The sequence below is a fragment of the Clupea harengus genome, chromosome 18 (genome assembly GCF_900700415.2).
Source record: "Clupea harengus chromosome 18, Ch_v2.0.2, whole genome shotgun sequence".
Lineage (NCBI taxonomy): Eukaryota > Metazoa > Chordata > Actinopteri > Clupeiformes > Clupeidae > Clupea > Clupea harengus.
In genome coordinates this window covers 340733-355174 of record NC_045169.1, presented here as the reverse complement: position 1 = coordinate 355174, position 14442 = coordinate 340733, and the positions used below count along the sequence as shown (strand labels likewise).

Below are 14442 nucleotides of genomic sequence, written 5' to 3'. Positions count from 1 at the left end.
ACACACACACACACACACACACACACACACACACACAAACACACACAAACACACACACAAACATCTGAATATACACAGATCCACAAACATGGAGAATGAACACGTCCACACACACTCACAGACAACTGGGCCTGTCGATAAGCACACATAAACATGCAAACAAATAAAGTATGAATATGAATGGACACACAGATACACACACACATACACAAAACACAAACACATGCACACACAAACACACACACACACACAGAGACACACAAACACACGCACACACACACAAAACACAAACACAAGCACACACACACACACAAAAACGTCTCGGTTACTTACGTAACCTCGGTTCCTTAAGCAGGAACCAGATATAACAGTATGGTACATGACACTAGTCATGGGCCTAAATCGAAGCATTTATCCATTCACGCCTGAAAGGCCGCGAGATCTGTCTGCGCTCACTCCTGAGCCCGATATATCTTGAATCGCGCACCACAGATCACCCTTGGAAAGAAAACTGAGCAAGAATATCAAACCAAGGTAACACTGTACACGCCAACTTTGTTATATCTGGTTCCTGCTTAAGGAACCGAGGTTACGTAAGTAACCGAGACGTTCCTTATCGCAGTTCACTGCGATATAACAGTATGGGACCCTATACATTCCCGCGTGATAATACAGTGGCAGCCAATCACACACACTAGCTTTATTGAAGCCTTTGCCCTCATAGAGGTTCATACGGCAGCTGGCGGTGAACATATTAACAGGGCAACCTTTATCATAGTCGGCATGGATCCGTGATGCTGCGCCTGTAGGGAACCACCCTGGAATGTTTCATGTGCAACATAACATGTAGACACCAATGAACACACTTATCATATATATCGTTCTCAGGCCAGGGGATTCAGAGATCGCTCGCCTGCAGAACGCCATGTAGAAAACTAGGTTCAGCCACATCTAACATATAGAATCTAATGAAAGTGTGGCGAGAACTCCATTTTGCAGCTTTGCAAATATCTTCCACTGAGACGCCCTTTAGTAAGGCCCGAGACCCCCCGCGTAGAGTGCGCATGCAACTTCTCCGGGGGATCTAAAGACAAGCTCTTATAAGACAACACGATAGCCTCTACTATCCAACGGGAGAGGCTCGGTTTTGATAGAGGTCTGCCTTTTGCACGTGCACCAAAGCACACAAATAGCTGATCTGACTGTCTGAAAGCTTTAGTGCGATCCACGTAACAGCGTAGAGCGCGCACTGGACAGAGCTTATTCAAACGTTCTTCCTCTGCAGACGCAAAAGGAAAAGGCGAGAAAACTGCTAATTCAATCACCTGATTGCGGAATGGGGTTACCACCACTTTAGGTGTATAAGCAGGATTAGGTCGCATAACCACTCTGTCACCAGCGATCGAGAACTGAAGGCACGATGGGCTGACAAGCCTGACGCTATGAGCCTGCACCTTTCAGGTGCCAGGCTCTGAGACGTCACCACTCCGGATGGGGGTGCCACAGTCCTGTGCGCCTGCGTTAGGAGGTCTCTCCGCAGAGGCAGCTCCCAAGGCTGCTGCACTGGCATATTGACTAGATCCGCCGCCCACGGCTGATTGGGCCAGTGGGGGGCTATCAATATCAATTCCCTGCCCTCGTCTGCAATCCTGCACAGCACCTGCTGGAGGAGCGGGATCAGGGGAAAAGCATATAGGCGCAGATCTGGCCACTGGTGGCCCAGCGCGTCTATGCAGCTGGCTGCTGCTGTGCTGCAGGCTGAGTTGGAGGGCGGAAGGGGTGTCTCTGCCAGCCTCGCCTGGTGGGCACCTTCGCTGGAGGAGCTGGCGAGCGGAACCCGCTTCGCTTTTGGCCCTGTGTGGGCGTGGTGTGTCCCGAAGAGGACGTCTCACCCGGGCCGCTAGAGCGAGGCATCCAAGCCTGGAATACCTCCCTGCTCTTTTGCTGCTCCTCGAACCTGGCAGCCATTGTGACTACGGCTTCACCGAAGACGCCCTGGACAGAGACCGGGGCGTCGAGTAGCGGAGCTTTCTCCCTGTCAGAAAGCTTCGCTAGTGACAGCCACAGTGACCTCTGGGTAGCCACCGCGGTACCCATCACCCTCCCAAGTGCCTGTGAGGTGCACCGGGTCAGTCGGAGTGACAGATCCGTCGCGTGATCCTCCCCCAGCGACAAGGCTAGCTCAGTCAGGAGCTTCGCCTGGTAGCACTGTAGCAGCGCCGCCGCAGCCAAGTAGGCCTTTTCCGCCAGCTGAGGCTGGTGCCTGGCCACCCGCGTGGGCAGGAGAGGCTTCTGGCCGAGGCGCATCGAGGGGGAGGCGGGCGAGAGGTAGCCCGCTACTGCATCCTCCACCTTAGAGAAGGAGAGGTAGCCGCTCTCACTAGCCCTGTGGAGTTGCATGTAGGGCGTGAACCCCGGCACCGGGGCACGGCTCGAGTAGGGGGTCGCCCATGTCGCCTGCAGTTCCTCGTGCACCTCCTCGAAGAAGGGGATGGAACTAGGAACTGGTGCGGCAGGGCCAGCGTAAAACTCCCCGTCCAGCAGCGAGGACCGCACACTGGAAGGGGGAGGGAGCGGGAGCCCGAGGCAGCTGGCTGCTCTCAGCGCAACCTCGTGGAGTTGCTGGCCCAGAATCCGTGACGTAGTCGGGGGTGTCTCCACCCGCGGCTTAACGTCTTGGCTAGTCTGCATGTCCTCCGCGACTGAGCTGTGCTCGTCGGAGTAGTCCAGCAGACTATCATCATCTAGGCCGATGTCCAGCTCCAGTTCGGGCAGGACACCGCCCAGTGGTAGCTCCTCCGCCTCGCTGCCAGCGGCCCTTGGGCTAGCAGGAGGCGGCGACGGGGAGAGGCCAAAGAGTGGAGCTGCGGCTGCAAGGCGGCTGCTCACACTCACAGAGCCCACGGCTGGAGGCGCACTCGGTCCTACAGGGGCGTTAGCCCCGGATTGAGCCGGTGCAGCCCCCTCGGCGTCCTTGCGCTCCCATAGCGCAAGGCGCCTGGTAGCCTTGGCTAGCGTCAGGCTAGCACAGATGACACAGACAGGGTCAGCGCCTGAGAGCGCGACCTCTGCGTGGGTCCTGCCGAGGCAGGTCACGCACCGACGGTGGCGGTCACCCTTAACACGGTAGTGTCTGGACATCTTTAATCTGAAAGTAGAAGAAAGTATTAATACACAAGCACACTATTAGCAACGAACACGTTGTTAGCAAGCTAGCAGGCTAGTCAGAAACTTAGCCAGCTAGGCAGCTAGGATAGCGGCTACTACTTCTAAAATGAAGTTGAGTCAACGAATTTTGCAGCGCCCTGAGCTAGTGAGGGTTAAGAACCCGAATAACTCACCAACCCGTAGAGAGCAAAGCACACAAAACTCTTTGACCTGGTAGCGTAGAGGATGTACTCGGAGCTGGCACTTCGTTCTTGCGAAGTTTTCAAAGAGGGTGATATGTGGTGCGCGATTCAAGATATAGACTCCTGAGGGGGCGGGCTCAGGAGTGAGCGCAGACAGATCTCGCGGCCTTTCAGGCGTGAATGGATAAATGCTTCGATTTAGGCCCATGACTAGTGTCATGTACCATACTGTTATATCGCAGTGAACTGCGATAAGGAACACACACAGGTCAAGAGCAGACTGACCTGAGAACAGCAGTGTGGTAATGAGAAGCAGAGTCATCACTGAGGGCCTGAAGAGAGAAGATCATTTAGAGACGCTGGAGATACTGACACACGTCACACAGTGAGGGAAATAAACAAAGTAAAACACAGCGTTTGGTGTTTCTGACACACGTCACACACACTCACACACACATACACATTCACACGCACACACACTCACACACACTTACACTTACACTCACACACACAAACACACACACACTCACTCACACACACACTCACACACACACACACAGACTCACACACACACACACACTCACATACACACACACACTCACACACACAAACACACACACACACACACTCACTCACACACACACACACGCACACACACACATACACGCACACACACGATCATTCAGGTGGTTTTCTTGAAAACCTTCTGTTGCTTTCACGGCCAACAGTCATAGGTTGGGCAACATATCAGATAAAAATCAAGCTGTCATGTGCAATTTGAAATGGGCAACTGGCAACTGGTCAAATGTTTACACTCACATGAGGTGGTTTTTCAAATGAGTTCACAAAGCAATATTTTGAAAAAATGAAATGGAAACAGACTTTTAAGTGAGTCAAATGACACTCCACATTCAAAGACATATAAATGTTCAAATCTGACAAGACAATTCTCAAGTTGAATCTGGTACAAAGAGAGTTGTCCATAGTCTTATCACAGATTGTTTTGGATTCGGATTGACGAAATCTGACATGTTCAGAGTCATGATGACTGACAGACATCTAACATCCAAACTGCTTCTCACTCTGAAGACACAATCTATGTGGTGTGCCAGACCATCCACAAAAACACATTTTTTCCATGTATTTCATACAAACATGTCTATACAACCCAGTGTCAAGTTGTGTTTAAATGTTATACTCAAAAAATAAGATTAAATGTACAGTGTGTTGGATTTAGGGGAATCTATTAGCAGAAATGTAACCCTATCATCATTCAAACAAGCCCTCAAAACCCACCTCTTCAAACTCGCCTTCACCTGCTAACCCCTACTCCCTACTCTCCATTACATGAGTCATTCCGCACAGCTTCTCCAGTTTTCTTATTTTTACTAAAATGTTCTGTTTGTTGTTTTGTCTTCGCCCTATGTAAAGCGTCTTTGAGTACCAAGAAAAGCGCTTTATAAAATTAAAGTATTATTATTATTATTATTATTATTATTCTTATAGCATTCATGATACAAACCATTTTGCTTTCGTTAACTTAGACAGAGTCCCTCATGTCATTTCTGCCACTGTGCCCCCCCCCCCCCTTTCCATCTCTCTCTTGGGCCGGCCTCAGGTAAGTGGGCCCCCTCTTTGAGCTGGATTCTACCCAAGGCTTCTTCCTGTTAAAGGCATTTACCTGCACTGTTGCCTGTGTCCCGGCCTTGGGTGTCTGTGTGTGTGTGTGTGTGTCTGTGTCCAGGCCTTGGGTGTCTGTGTGTGTGTGTGTGTGTGTGTGTGTGTGTGTGTGTGTGTGTGTGTGTCTGTCCAGGCCTTGGGTGTCTGTGTGTGTGTGTGTGTGTGTGTCTGTCCAGGCCTTGGGTGTCTGTGTGTGTGTGTGTGTGTGTGTCTGTGTCCAGGCCTTGGGTGTCTGTGTGTGTGTGTGTGTCCAGGCCTTGGGTGTCTGTGTGTGTGTGTGTGTGTCTCTGTGTGTGTGTGTGTGTCTGTGTCCAGGCCTTGGGTGTCTGTGTGTGTGTGTGTGTCTGTCCAGGCCTTGGGTGTCTGTGTGTGTCTGTATGTGGGTGGCTGTGTCCAGGCCTTGGGTGTCTGTGGGTGTCTGTATGTGGGTGGCTGTGTCCAGGCCTTGGGCTGTAAAATCCTTTCGGACAATGTTCATTTTTAATGGTGCTATAGAAACACAAATAAAATGTAACAAAATGTAACTGAACTTCCTGTTTAACTGTAGCACCACCCTTCTGAGTGATGAGGTCTGATGTGTGTGTGTCTGTGTTTCTGTGTGTCTGTGTGTCTGTGTGTCTGTCTGTATGCGCACAAATGTTTGACAAATATATTCCCTCTCCTGACTGGCTCTGTCAATGCTTAGAAAAACACACACATGAAACTCTTTTGAACCTTTGGCAAAATTGTGTGGGATGAACAGCAAAAAAATATCTATTTTTATTAAATCAATTTTAAACAAAGAAAAATAAATCTGTTGCAAACTCAGTCATTTTTCATTCCGGGCCACCCTCACACTCCGACGCTTCACGTGCAGTCACACTCCCTGCTGTGTGTGTGTGTGAGTGTGTGTGTGTGTGTGTGTGTGTGTGTGTGTGTGTGTGTGTTTGTGTGTGTGTGTGTGTGTGTGTGTGTGTAAGTGTTTGTGTAAGTGTGAGTGTGAATGTGCGGGTGCGTATGTGTGTGTATGTTCTGACTACCATACTAACGAGCCTGACTCTTCAGCATTGCTATTAAAGTGCAGGTTTGTTGTTGTCCTGTAGATCCGGGTTGAAGGCTGGGTGGACTGAGTGCTCTCTCCCTTTGCTACAGGAGGACACTCTTAATGAAGCGATAGGGTGAACAGATAGAGTCAAACCTTGGAAAAGCCCTTGACTCTTTTCAGCAGAACTTGATGTCACTATCCCATACAACACCCATACATCTTGATAAAAATACTTTTGTAAGACTCAATCAAATATGATTTGTTTCCTGTTTATCTTTTATCTTCCCTTCTGTGTGGGTATGTCGGTGTGTACATTACATTTTGTGTTTTTATTTATGTCCATACTGTGTAATATGTAAATAAATAAACTGTATTGTGTATGCCCACTTGGTTAAGATTGTCAATGTTTTACTATGTTAATTACTATATACAATTATAAAAACTGCAACCACGGATATTGGAATATTTGGAGTGTGTGTGTGTGTGTGTGTGTGTGTGGAGCGGCAAGGTTAAGCATGGTTAACAATTCCTTATGAGTTTGTAGTTATTTAACATCACTTTCTTCACAGGTGCGATTGCATTAGGATGAACATGAATTAACTGGGTCTTACCTGTCAGACAGCTCTGGAGTTGCTCCTCTGTTGTCACCCCTTCTGGTGCAGGTGGATGTCTTGGAGAAAAGGACGCCTCTGTGACTGGTGCAGGTGGATGTTTCTGAGAGAAGGACGCCTCTGTGACTGGTGCAGGTGGATGTCTCGGAGAGAAGGACACCTCTGTGACTGGTGCAGGTGGATGTCTCGGAGAGAAGGACACCTCTGTGACTGGTGCAGGTGGATGTCTCTGAGAGAAGGACGTCTCTGTTCAGGTGTTTTTCCTTATGCAAAAAAATCCTCCCTCACTAATGGCCAAAGGCGTTTGAAAAGAGTTCTGTACAAAGAGCCTGTTGTGACAGAAATGAGATAAGGCTCTTTAGAAATCCTCTAGTGAGATGGGCAAGGAAATATAAAGATATGACAAAATATGTCTGTGTATTTAAAACAGAGTTTTAGCCAATAGCTGTCAAAGATGTGTATGTGGACATTTTACCCAAAACACGTGTGGTTACGCTGTCATGGGTTTGCACCGTAACCTAGGGTGAACATTTTTAACTCTAACCTAGGGTGAACATTCTTAACTCTAACCTAGGGTGAACATTCTTAACTCTAACCTAGGGTGAACATTCTTAACTCTAACCCAGGGTGAACATTCTTAACTCTAACCCAGGGTGAACATTCTTAACTCTAACCTAGGGTCAACATTCTTAACTCTAACCTAGGGTGAATATTCTTAACTCTAACCCAGGGTGAACATTCTTAACTCTAACCAAGGGTGAACATTCTTAACTCTAACCAAGGGTGAACATTCTTAACTCTAACCAAGGGTGAACATTCTTAAATGTAACCAAGGGTGAACATTCTTAACTCTAACCTAGTGTAAACATTCTTAACTCTAACCAAGGGTGAACATTCTTAACTCTAACCAAGGGTGAACATTCTTAACTCTAGCACCAGAGGCTGACTTGACAGGTGTCAGGGTCATGGCCCTCAGGCTCTGCAGGAACCAGAATAAGCCACCCTGATGTTGTTTGCGTCAGAGGTTTTGCATTGCAAATCACTTCATGATACCTGCAAAACAGACCTAAAATTGACTTTCGATTTTTGCATAAAGAGATGAACCAAACTCTAAACAACTCTGAAGTCAATGGTGTGTTTGTAACTCCCTCTTTCAAATCTCCACATGAAGATGTCTGCCTTCCTCTGGCCTGTTTGCATCTGGATACAGGACACAGCTGAAAGATTGTCTGATTTCACTGAAGATCACTGAGTTAAGACCCAGACAAAACCCAGGCAGACAGACACAGGCAGGGCCCTGATCCCATCCAAGGTTCCCTTTCAAGCTGCCAACCTCACAGTGCAAGCTGTAGGGCTGTGGGGTGAGGCAGCACGCTGTTGCCACACCACACCGAAACTCATTCAGGATCAACCCCCACCAGAAAATAAGCTCATCTGAAGCCCAGTCAAATCATAACTGTCTATTGAGTTTCATTTAAACAAACAAACATGCAAACAAAAAGGAGTTCAAACAATTCAACATTCAATGCACAGGAAACTAACGGCTATGGCGGTATATACATTTGGCGTATAAAACAAACAGCCTGCATGGAGAAAGAGCCTCTAGCATGTCTGTCTGAGTGGTGCACTGAGCCCATGAGGTTCTTTTAGATAGGGGGGGGCATTCCAAATGGGAGGGCATGCTTTGGCAGGGTCCTCTCCTGAGTCAGCTGCTTCCTGGGGCCTCTGGAAGAGAAGATGCTAACAGCTGCTCCCTGTAGCCACTGGATGTGAAGATGCTAACTGCGTCTTACAGAAAAGGTGTTCACTTTTGCCAGAGGGGAATCACAAAGCTTGCTGTTACGACAAACAAGATCTGACACCTAAAGAGTGTTACAAGGTCTTAGTTCTAACAAAAAGGGCCAAAGAAGCTGCTGCAACTGGATGCCGGAATAGCTGGTTAGAATAGGGTTCCACTCCCACAAGAAACAAAATGGCTACCACCATGAGTTGAACAAACCCCCAACGAAACAAAGTTAATGCATTTACCCACAACAAAACAACACAGGTGACCAACCCAAAGTGGAGTGCAACAGCTACAAACCAAAAGGGTAACAACAAGTAGACCAACTACAAAGTTGATGCCATACCAACAACACAAAAAGTGAACTGCCACTACCTCAACACAAGATGGATACCATGTGGTCTTCAACCACATGCACAAGTTAATGTGATGGATGCAAGAAACCAGCAACACACAAAGTGACCTGATAGATTGGGAGGCCACACCCACTACATCAAGATCCACTGATCTCTGGAGTGACCACATCCCACAAACAAAAAGGACACAGCACAACTGATTAGCTGCAATTAAAACACGTAAGAGCAGAAACACACAAGAGGCCCAACCAATGTGGACTGCAACAACCACAGCACAAAAATGGGTCACACTGTAGTTATCCACTACACACAAATGTTGCCAACTAACACCTAAGCAGCAACCAACAAGTGAGTCAACAAATGTGGAGTGCAGTATCCACAACTCAAACGGTCACACATCACAAGTTACTGTTCTCAATACTATTTTAATCACAGCTCCACATGACAAAATGACCAAACAACAAGTTGAAAGCCACTCAAAGATCAACCTGTTGCTGTGCAAAGTGTAAAATGACTGTGGAAACAAACTGTGTGTGTGTGTGTGTGTGTGTGTGTGTGTGTGTGTGTGTGTGTGTGTGTGAACAGAGAGACGCCAGGGGGGCGTAGCAGTGGTGTTGTACTGGTGTCATTGTTTCATGCTGTAAATGTTTCTGATTCAAACCTCGCCACAGTCTTGAATGTTATGAGATTCCCATTATACTCAACAGCTACTACGAGCATATGTATGAGCAGAGACACATCACAGGAGTGGAGCTGGTGGGGTGCAGAGGTAGTATCCTCGCTCCACATGACCAAGGTTGACGGGTCAAACCTGAGCGGCAAGGATGAAGATGAAGACCTGATGGAAACCGGCAGGAGTGCTTGGACGTGACGGACACGTGCGGAGCAAGAGATGGGGGGGGCTTACTTGGCATATTTATAGTCTCCAAGAGCCTCTTGATATTGACATCAACTGGACATTTTTAGACATGAAAACCCCAAACTGGGATTTGAACCACTTACCTTCGACGTTGTAGCCCTGCTCCTTACCACTGATATACTGGGACTATAGCAAAGGCTATGCTTGAAGAAAAAAAATTATATTTTGTATAATTGAAGTTCAGTACATAAGAACGCAATGTGTGACATGTACATCACGTCACCTAAACAGGGCATATTTAAATGGTTAGTTTCACTAATAAAACTAATAATTCACTTCACTAATAATTTCCTGAAGACAGGCATTCCAGACAGTATGAGAACACAAAGTGTTGCACGGAACCATACATCTTACCCTATCGGGGGGTAGGGGCCAAAGCTATTCTATACTGTACTATGTTACTAGAAAATGCTATACTACTAGAAAATGCTATACCAAACTATGCTATTCTACGCTATGCTATAGGGCGTATTCACCCACGTGACCCCTATCCATAACAACAAGCTTTGGCGGCCATCTTGGGGTCCATGTACGGCATTGTTTTGCTGTGTTTTATGCCGCTTTGACCATCATATTCTGAAAGAGACACAATTTCAGTGCCTTGTAATTATGGTACTGTGCCTCGTTGTTGGATGTGGGACTAGGACGGGTAAAGCGCACACACACCGCGAAAAGGTTAGGTTGTTTCGCGTCCCGCGTGTGATAACTAACCAGGGGGAACATGTGGAGGGACTAACATCTACTCGGCGCAGACGATGGATTTCTGCCATAAGTAGAGCGAATCTGACAGCGGAGAAGTTGGAGAATGAACGTGTGTGTGGTAAACACTTCGTGTCCGGACAGCCTAGCAAACAATGGGACCAGTTTAAGGTCGACTGGGTACCTAGTCTCAATCTCGGGCACAGCAAGATAGAGGAGGCCGGGAGAGCCGGAAGAGCCGAACGAGCCGAACGAACAGCTCGGCGCAGAAAACATCGTGAAGAACATCTCCAGCGTGATGTTGTCAAGAAAGTGAAAAGGTTAGAAAGTGAATCAAGAAAATCTGAGCTTGAAAATTCAGAAAAGCCTGTGGACGTGCCTGCTTCAAAGGTTCTTGCTGCTCCTGAGGAACAAGACAACGCTACTACTGGTACCAAAGAAACATGGACTTCACATCATCCAGAAAACCAGACTCCATCCAGTTGTACGGAACTCACAGGTACAAGCACTTCTGACAAATCTTCCCAGACATCTGAATTTAGCTATCTGTTCAAGGAAAGCAAGATGCAGTCTTTTACTCAGGGGTATTTTTCAAACTGTCATGACAGTGATGACAAGGTACGATTTTACACAGGCTTGCCAAGTTTTGATACATTGAATACCGTTTTCAATTTTGTTGAGGCCCATGTGTCAAGGAGGACCAAAACCTTAACACCATTTCAAGAGTTTGTGATGGTTCTCATGAAACTGAGGCTCAATGTGCCTCAGCAAGATCTGGCATATCGATTTGATGTCAGTCAGCCTACTGTCTCAAGGATTTTCTGGTCATGGATGATAGTGATGGATGCACGACTCTCACCCCTTCCCAAATGGCCTGAACGAGAGGAGATCATTCGGACAATGCCAGCATGTTTTGAGTACTCATTTGGTAGTAAGGTGACTGTAATAATTGATTGTTTTGAAGTGTTCATCGAGAGGCCTTCCAACCTGCTCGCAAGAGGGCAGACCTTCTCCAACTACAAGCACCACAACACTGTTAAAGTACTAATCGCTATCACACCACAAGGATCCATCTGTTTTGTGTCTAGGGCATGGGGGGGACGTACATCTGACAAGCACCTTACAGCAAACTGCGGTCTGTTGGAAAAACTGAAACCTGGTGACTTAGTCATGGCTGATCGTGGTTTCACAATTCAAGAGAGCCTTGCCCTACGCCAAGTGAAACTGGCCATTCCTACATTCACTCGTGGTAGCAAACAGCTTGACCCAGTTGACATCGAGCACACAAGAGGAATTGCCAATGTGAGGATACATGTTGAACGTGTGATTGGACAGTTGAAACAGAAGTACAAGATGTTACAGGAAACCTTGGAGATGGATTGTCAGCCTTACTGGTGGTTCCACAGAACCGATGGTAGACAGAATTATCAGAGTATGTGCTGTGTTAACAAACATGTGCCCATCAGTTGTACCCTTAACTTGAATTGCAGATCCAACCATTACATGATAAGGACACTGTTTTTTATTTGATATACTGTTTTGATTTAATATTCATACTGTACAGATAAGATAGTAATAGATATACTGTTTTTATAAACTATTTTTTATTTAATATACTGTTTTGATTTAATATTCATACTGTACAGATACGGATAGTAATAGATATACTGTTTTGATATACTCTTTTTGATTTGATATACTGTTTTGAATTCATATTGTACAGATAGGATAGTAAGATATACTGTTTTGATATACTGTTTTCTATTTCATATACTGTTTTGATTTCATATTCATACTGTACAGACAAGGATAGTAATAAATATACTGTTTTGATATACTGTTTTGAATTCATATTCATACTGTACAGAATAGCGCTAAATCAAGTTTTAGTGCAGATACTACCATACAAATTGTGACAGTGAGAATGCAGCAATGCATCTTGAATTTATTTCCATCTTCATCCAAATGACTTAGATCATTCATTGCCCCAAATAGTGATGGAATGGAGGTGAACGGGCACATGTTGAGTTTTTTTTGTAGTGCTCAGTATTCAGGAACAAAACCTCACAACTCCAAGGTATGTGGGGAGGGGGTTACCTGCCTTGCACTGTAAACAGGGGGAAGGACAGTAAAGGTTACTATGGTGTCACATGCCAGGCTCTCTGCATGCAACATGAACGGGAGTTCCACACTTCAGGTTGTATAAATAAAAAGATTTATTAACGTATGGTAAAAACAGTCACTGTAGTTGTCAGAAATAAAAGTGTAGTGCAAGCGGGTGTCTAATGAATGTACATATGTCTAAACAAACAACATAACCAACGCGTCGCGGAGAGGGAGCCTCCTGCACCCTGCGCCCAGGCCTTCATATGGTGGAGCTCATTAACCCTTCATTCCTCACACCTGCGGGCACCTGCGCAGACTCTGCTACTCAGCTGTGAAAACAAAGAGCACTGACAGCAGGAGGCGGGGCAGACCAGGCTGGGTCGTGACAATGGTAACAAGAATTACAAACAACGACATTATCTCCAGGTTTACCTCAAATGTAAAACACAAAAATTGGAAGCATTCTCACCTGTAACTCTGCCATACATCCCATAGTGCCTTCTCACAACTTCATCCCACCTGCCAGTATGTGGGGAGGGGGGCACCTGCAGCACTGCATCGTCTGACTGTATTTAGCCTTGCACTGTAAACAGGGGGAAGGCTAAATAAAGAATTACAAACAACAACATTATCTTTAGGTTAACCTCAAATGAAAAATACAAAAATGGGAAGCATTCTCACCTGTAACTTTCAGCAGTCAACATGTAGGGAACAGTTCCAGCTTGCCATTCTTAAAGCAATTTGCCAAATGTCCCCTCATCTTTTTCTGATTTAACAGTACTGATTGTGGAAGTATTCCATGTGCCAGACATGTAGCAAATGCAATTGCGAATACTCCACAGTCTGAGGAATTTGATTGTTGCTGCACACTAACAACCCTAAGACCTGAACAGTTGTTTGCACCAACTAAACACTTGACTTGTTCTTCCAACTCAGTTTGAATGGTGTTGTGATAGAGACTGTCATATAAATCTACAAGTCCATCATTACTCTTGACAGTGCTCGCACACCCAGTGATCACTTCCGGTGTGAAGAATTTGGATGAATGGATTCCTGACTTCTGCAAAGGTACGCCAAGGTCCCAGAGTTGTTCTCTGAAACCCGTCCATAGATGGATTGATTTTCTTGAGGAGGACATGCGCATTGTGTATGATGTCACAGTCTAACCATCCAATTGAATCTGTTATCAGGTTGTAGTGATTATCTGTCAGGTTACATGTTGGCGCAAACTTTTCAATATTGTTGTTATGGTCCACACCTGTAATAGTCAGTCCATCCTTCTCTAATACAGGGTTAACTGAGGCAGTGTTTGGCTCTTGCTGAAATGCAGTCTTGCTTGGACGGTGCTTCTTCTTGCAATTGCACTGCGGGCATTTCCATGTAGTATATGCATTCTTTGGCATTCTTTGGAATTTAATGTAGGGTAGATGAAAGAATTTTCCATTTTCGCAACTGTCATTGTGGCATTCCAAGAGCTTGTCCGTTGCCATGGGGGTTTTCTTGCAAACACAAATTGACTGGAGTTGTAGGGCTTTCTGAGGAGCAGTACTCGTCTTCTTGGATTTTGTGGAGTCCAGAGACTTCAATTTGGATGACTTGAGACAAAGTGGGCAAAGCCAGTTAGCAGGCACTGCATTGATCTTCAAACACGACAGGTGGAATGTTCTGATAGGGCATGCCTGACTTGTGCATGTAGCCACTGGTGAGTCTAATGCACTCTTACAGAAATATATGTCGGTCCAAGTAGCAGGCTGCAGATCAATGTCTCTCTTATGTGTAAACCATCTGCCAAGGATTTCTGGTAAAATGCAGTACCGCCAGAACTGAGATAGCTTTGGCACAACACTGTTCCAGTGCTCCAAATCTGGTCTAATCCTCTCTACAGTAATCTTGGCCTTTCTGTAATCACTGACG

General features: G+C 46.2%; 1 protein-coding gene across 1 annotated transcript in view; it reads right to left on the bottom strand.

Moving 5' to 3' along the window:
• Window positions 1-6930, bottom strand: part of LOC105891488 (macrophage mannose receptor 1-like) — a 10495-nt gene extending 3565 nt beyond the window's left edge. Inside the window, exons 1-2 of the mRNA XM_042710504.1 lie at window positions 6666-6930; window positions 3636-3682 (exon numbers count right to left, since the gene is read on the bottom strand). Of these exons, the coding sequence (XP_042566438.1) occupies window positions 3636-3672 (37 nt within the window). The 5' untranslated portion in view covers window positions 3673-3682; window positions 6666-6930. The remainder of the gene's footprint in view (window positions 1-3635; window positions 3683-6665) is intronic.
• Window positions 6931-14442: the final 7512 nt, after the last annotated feature.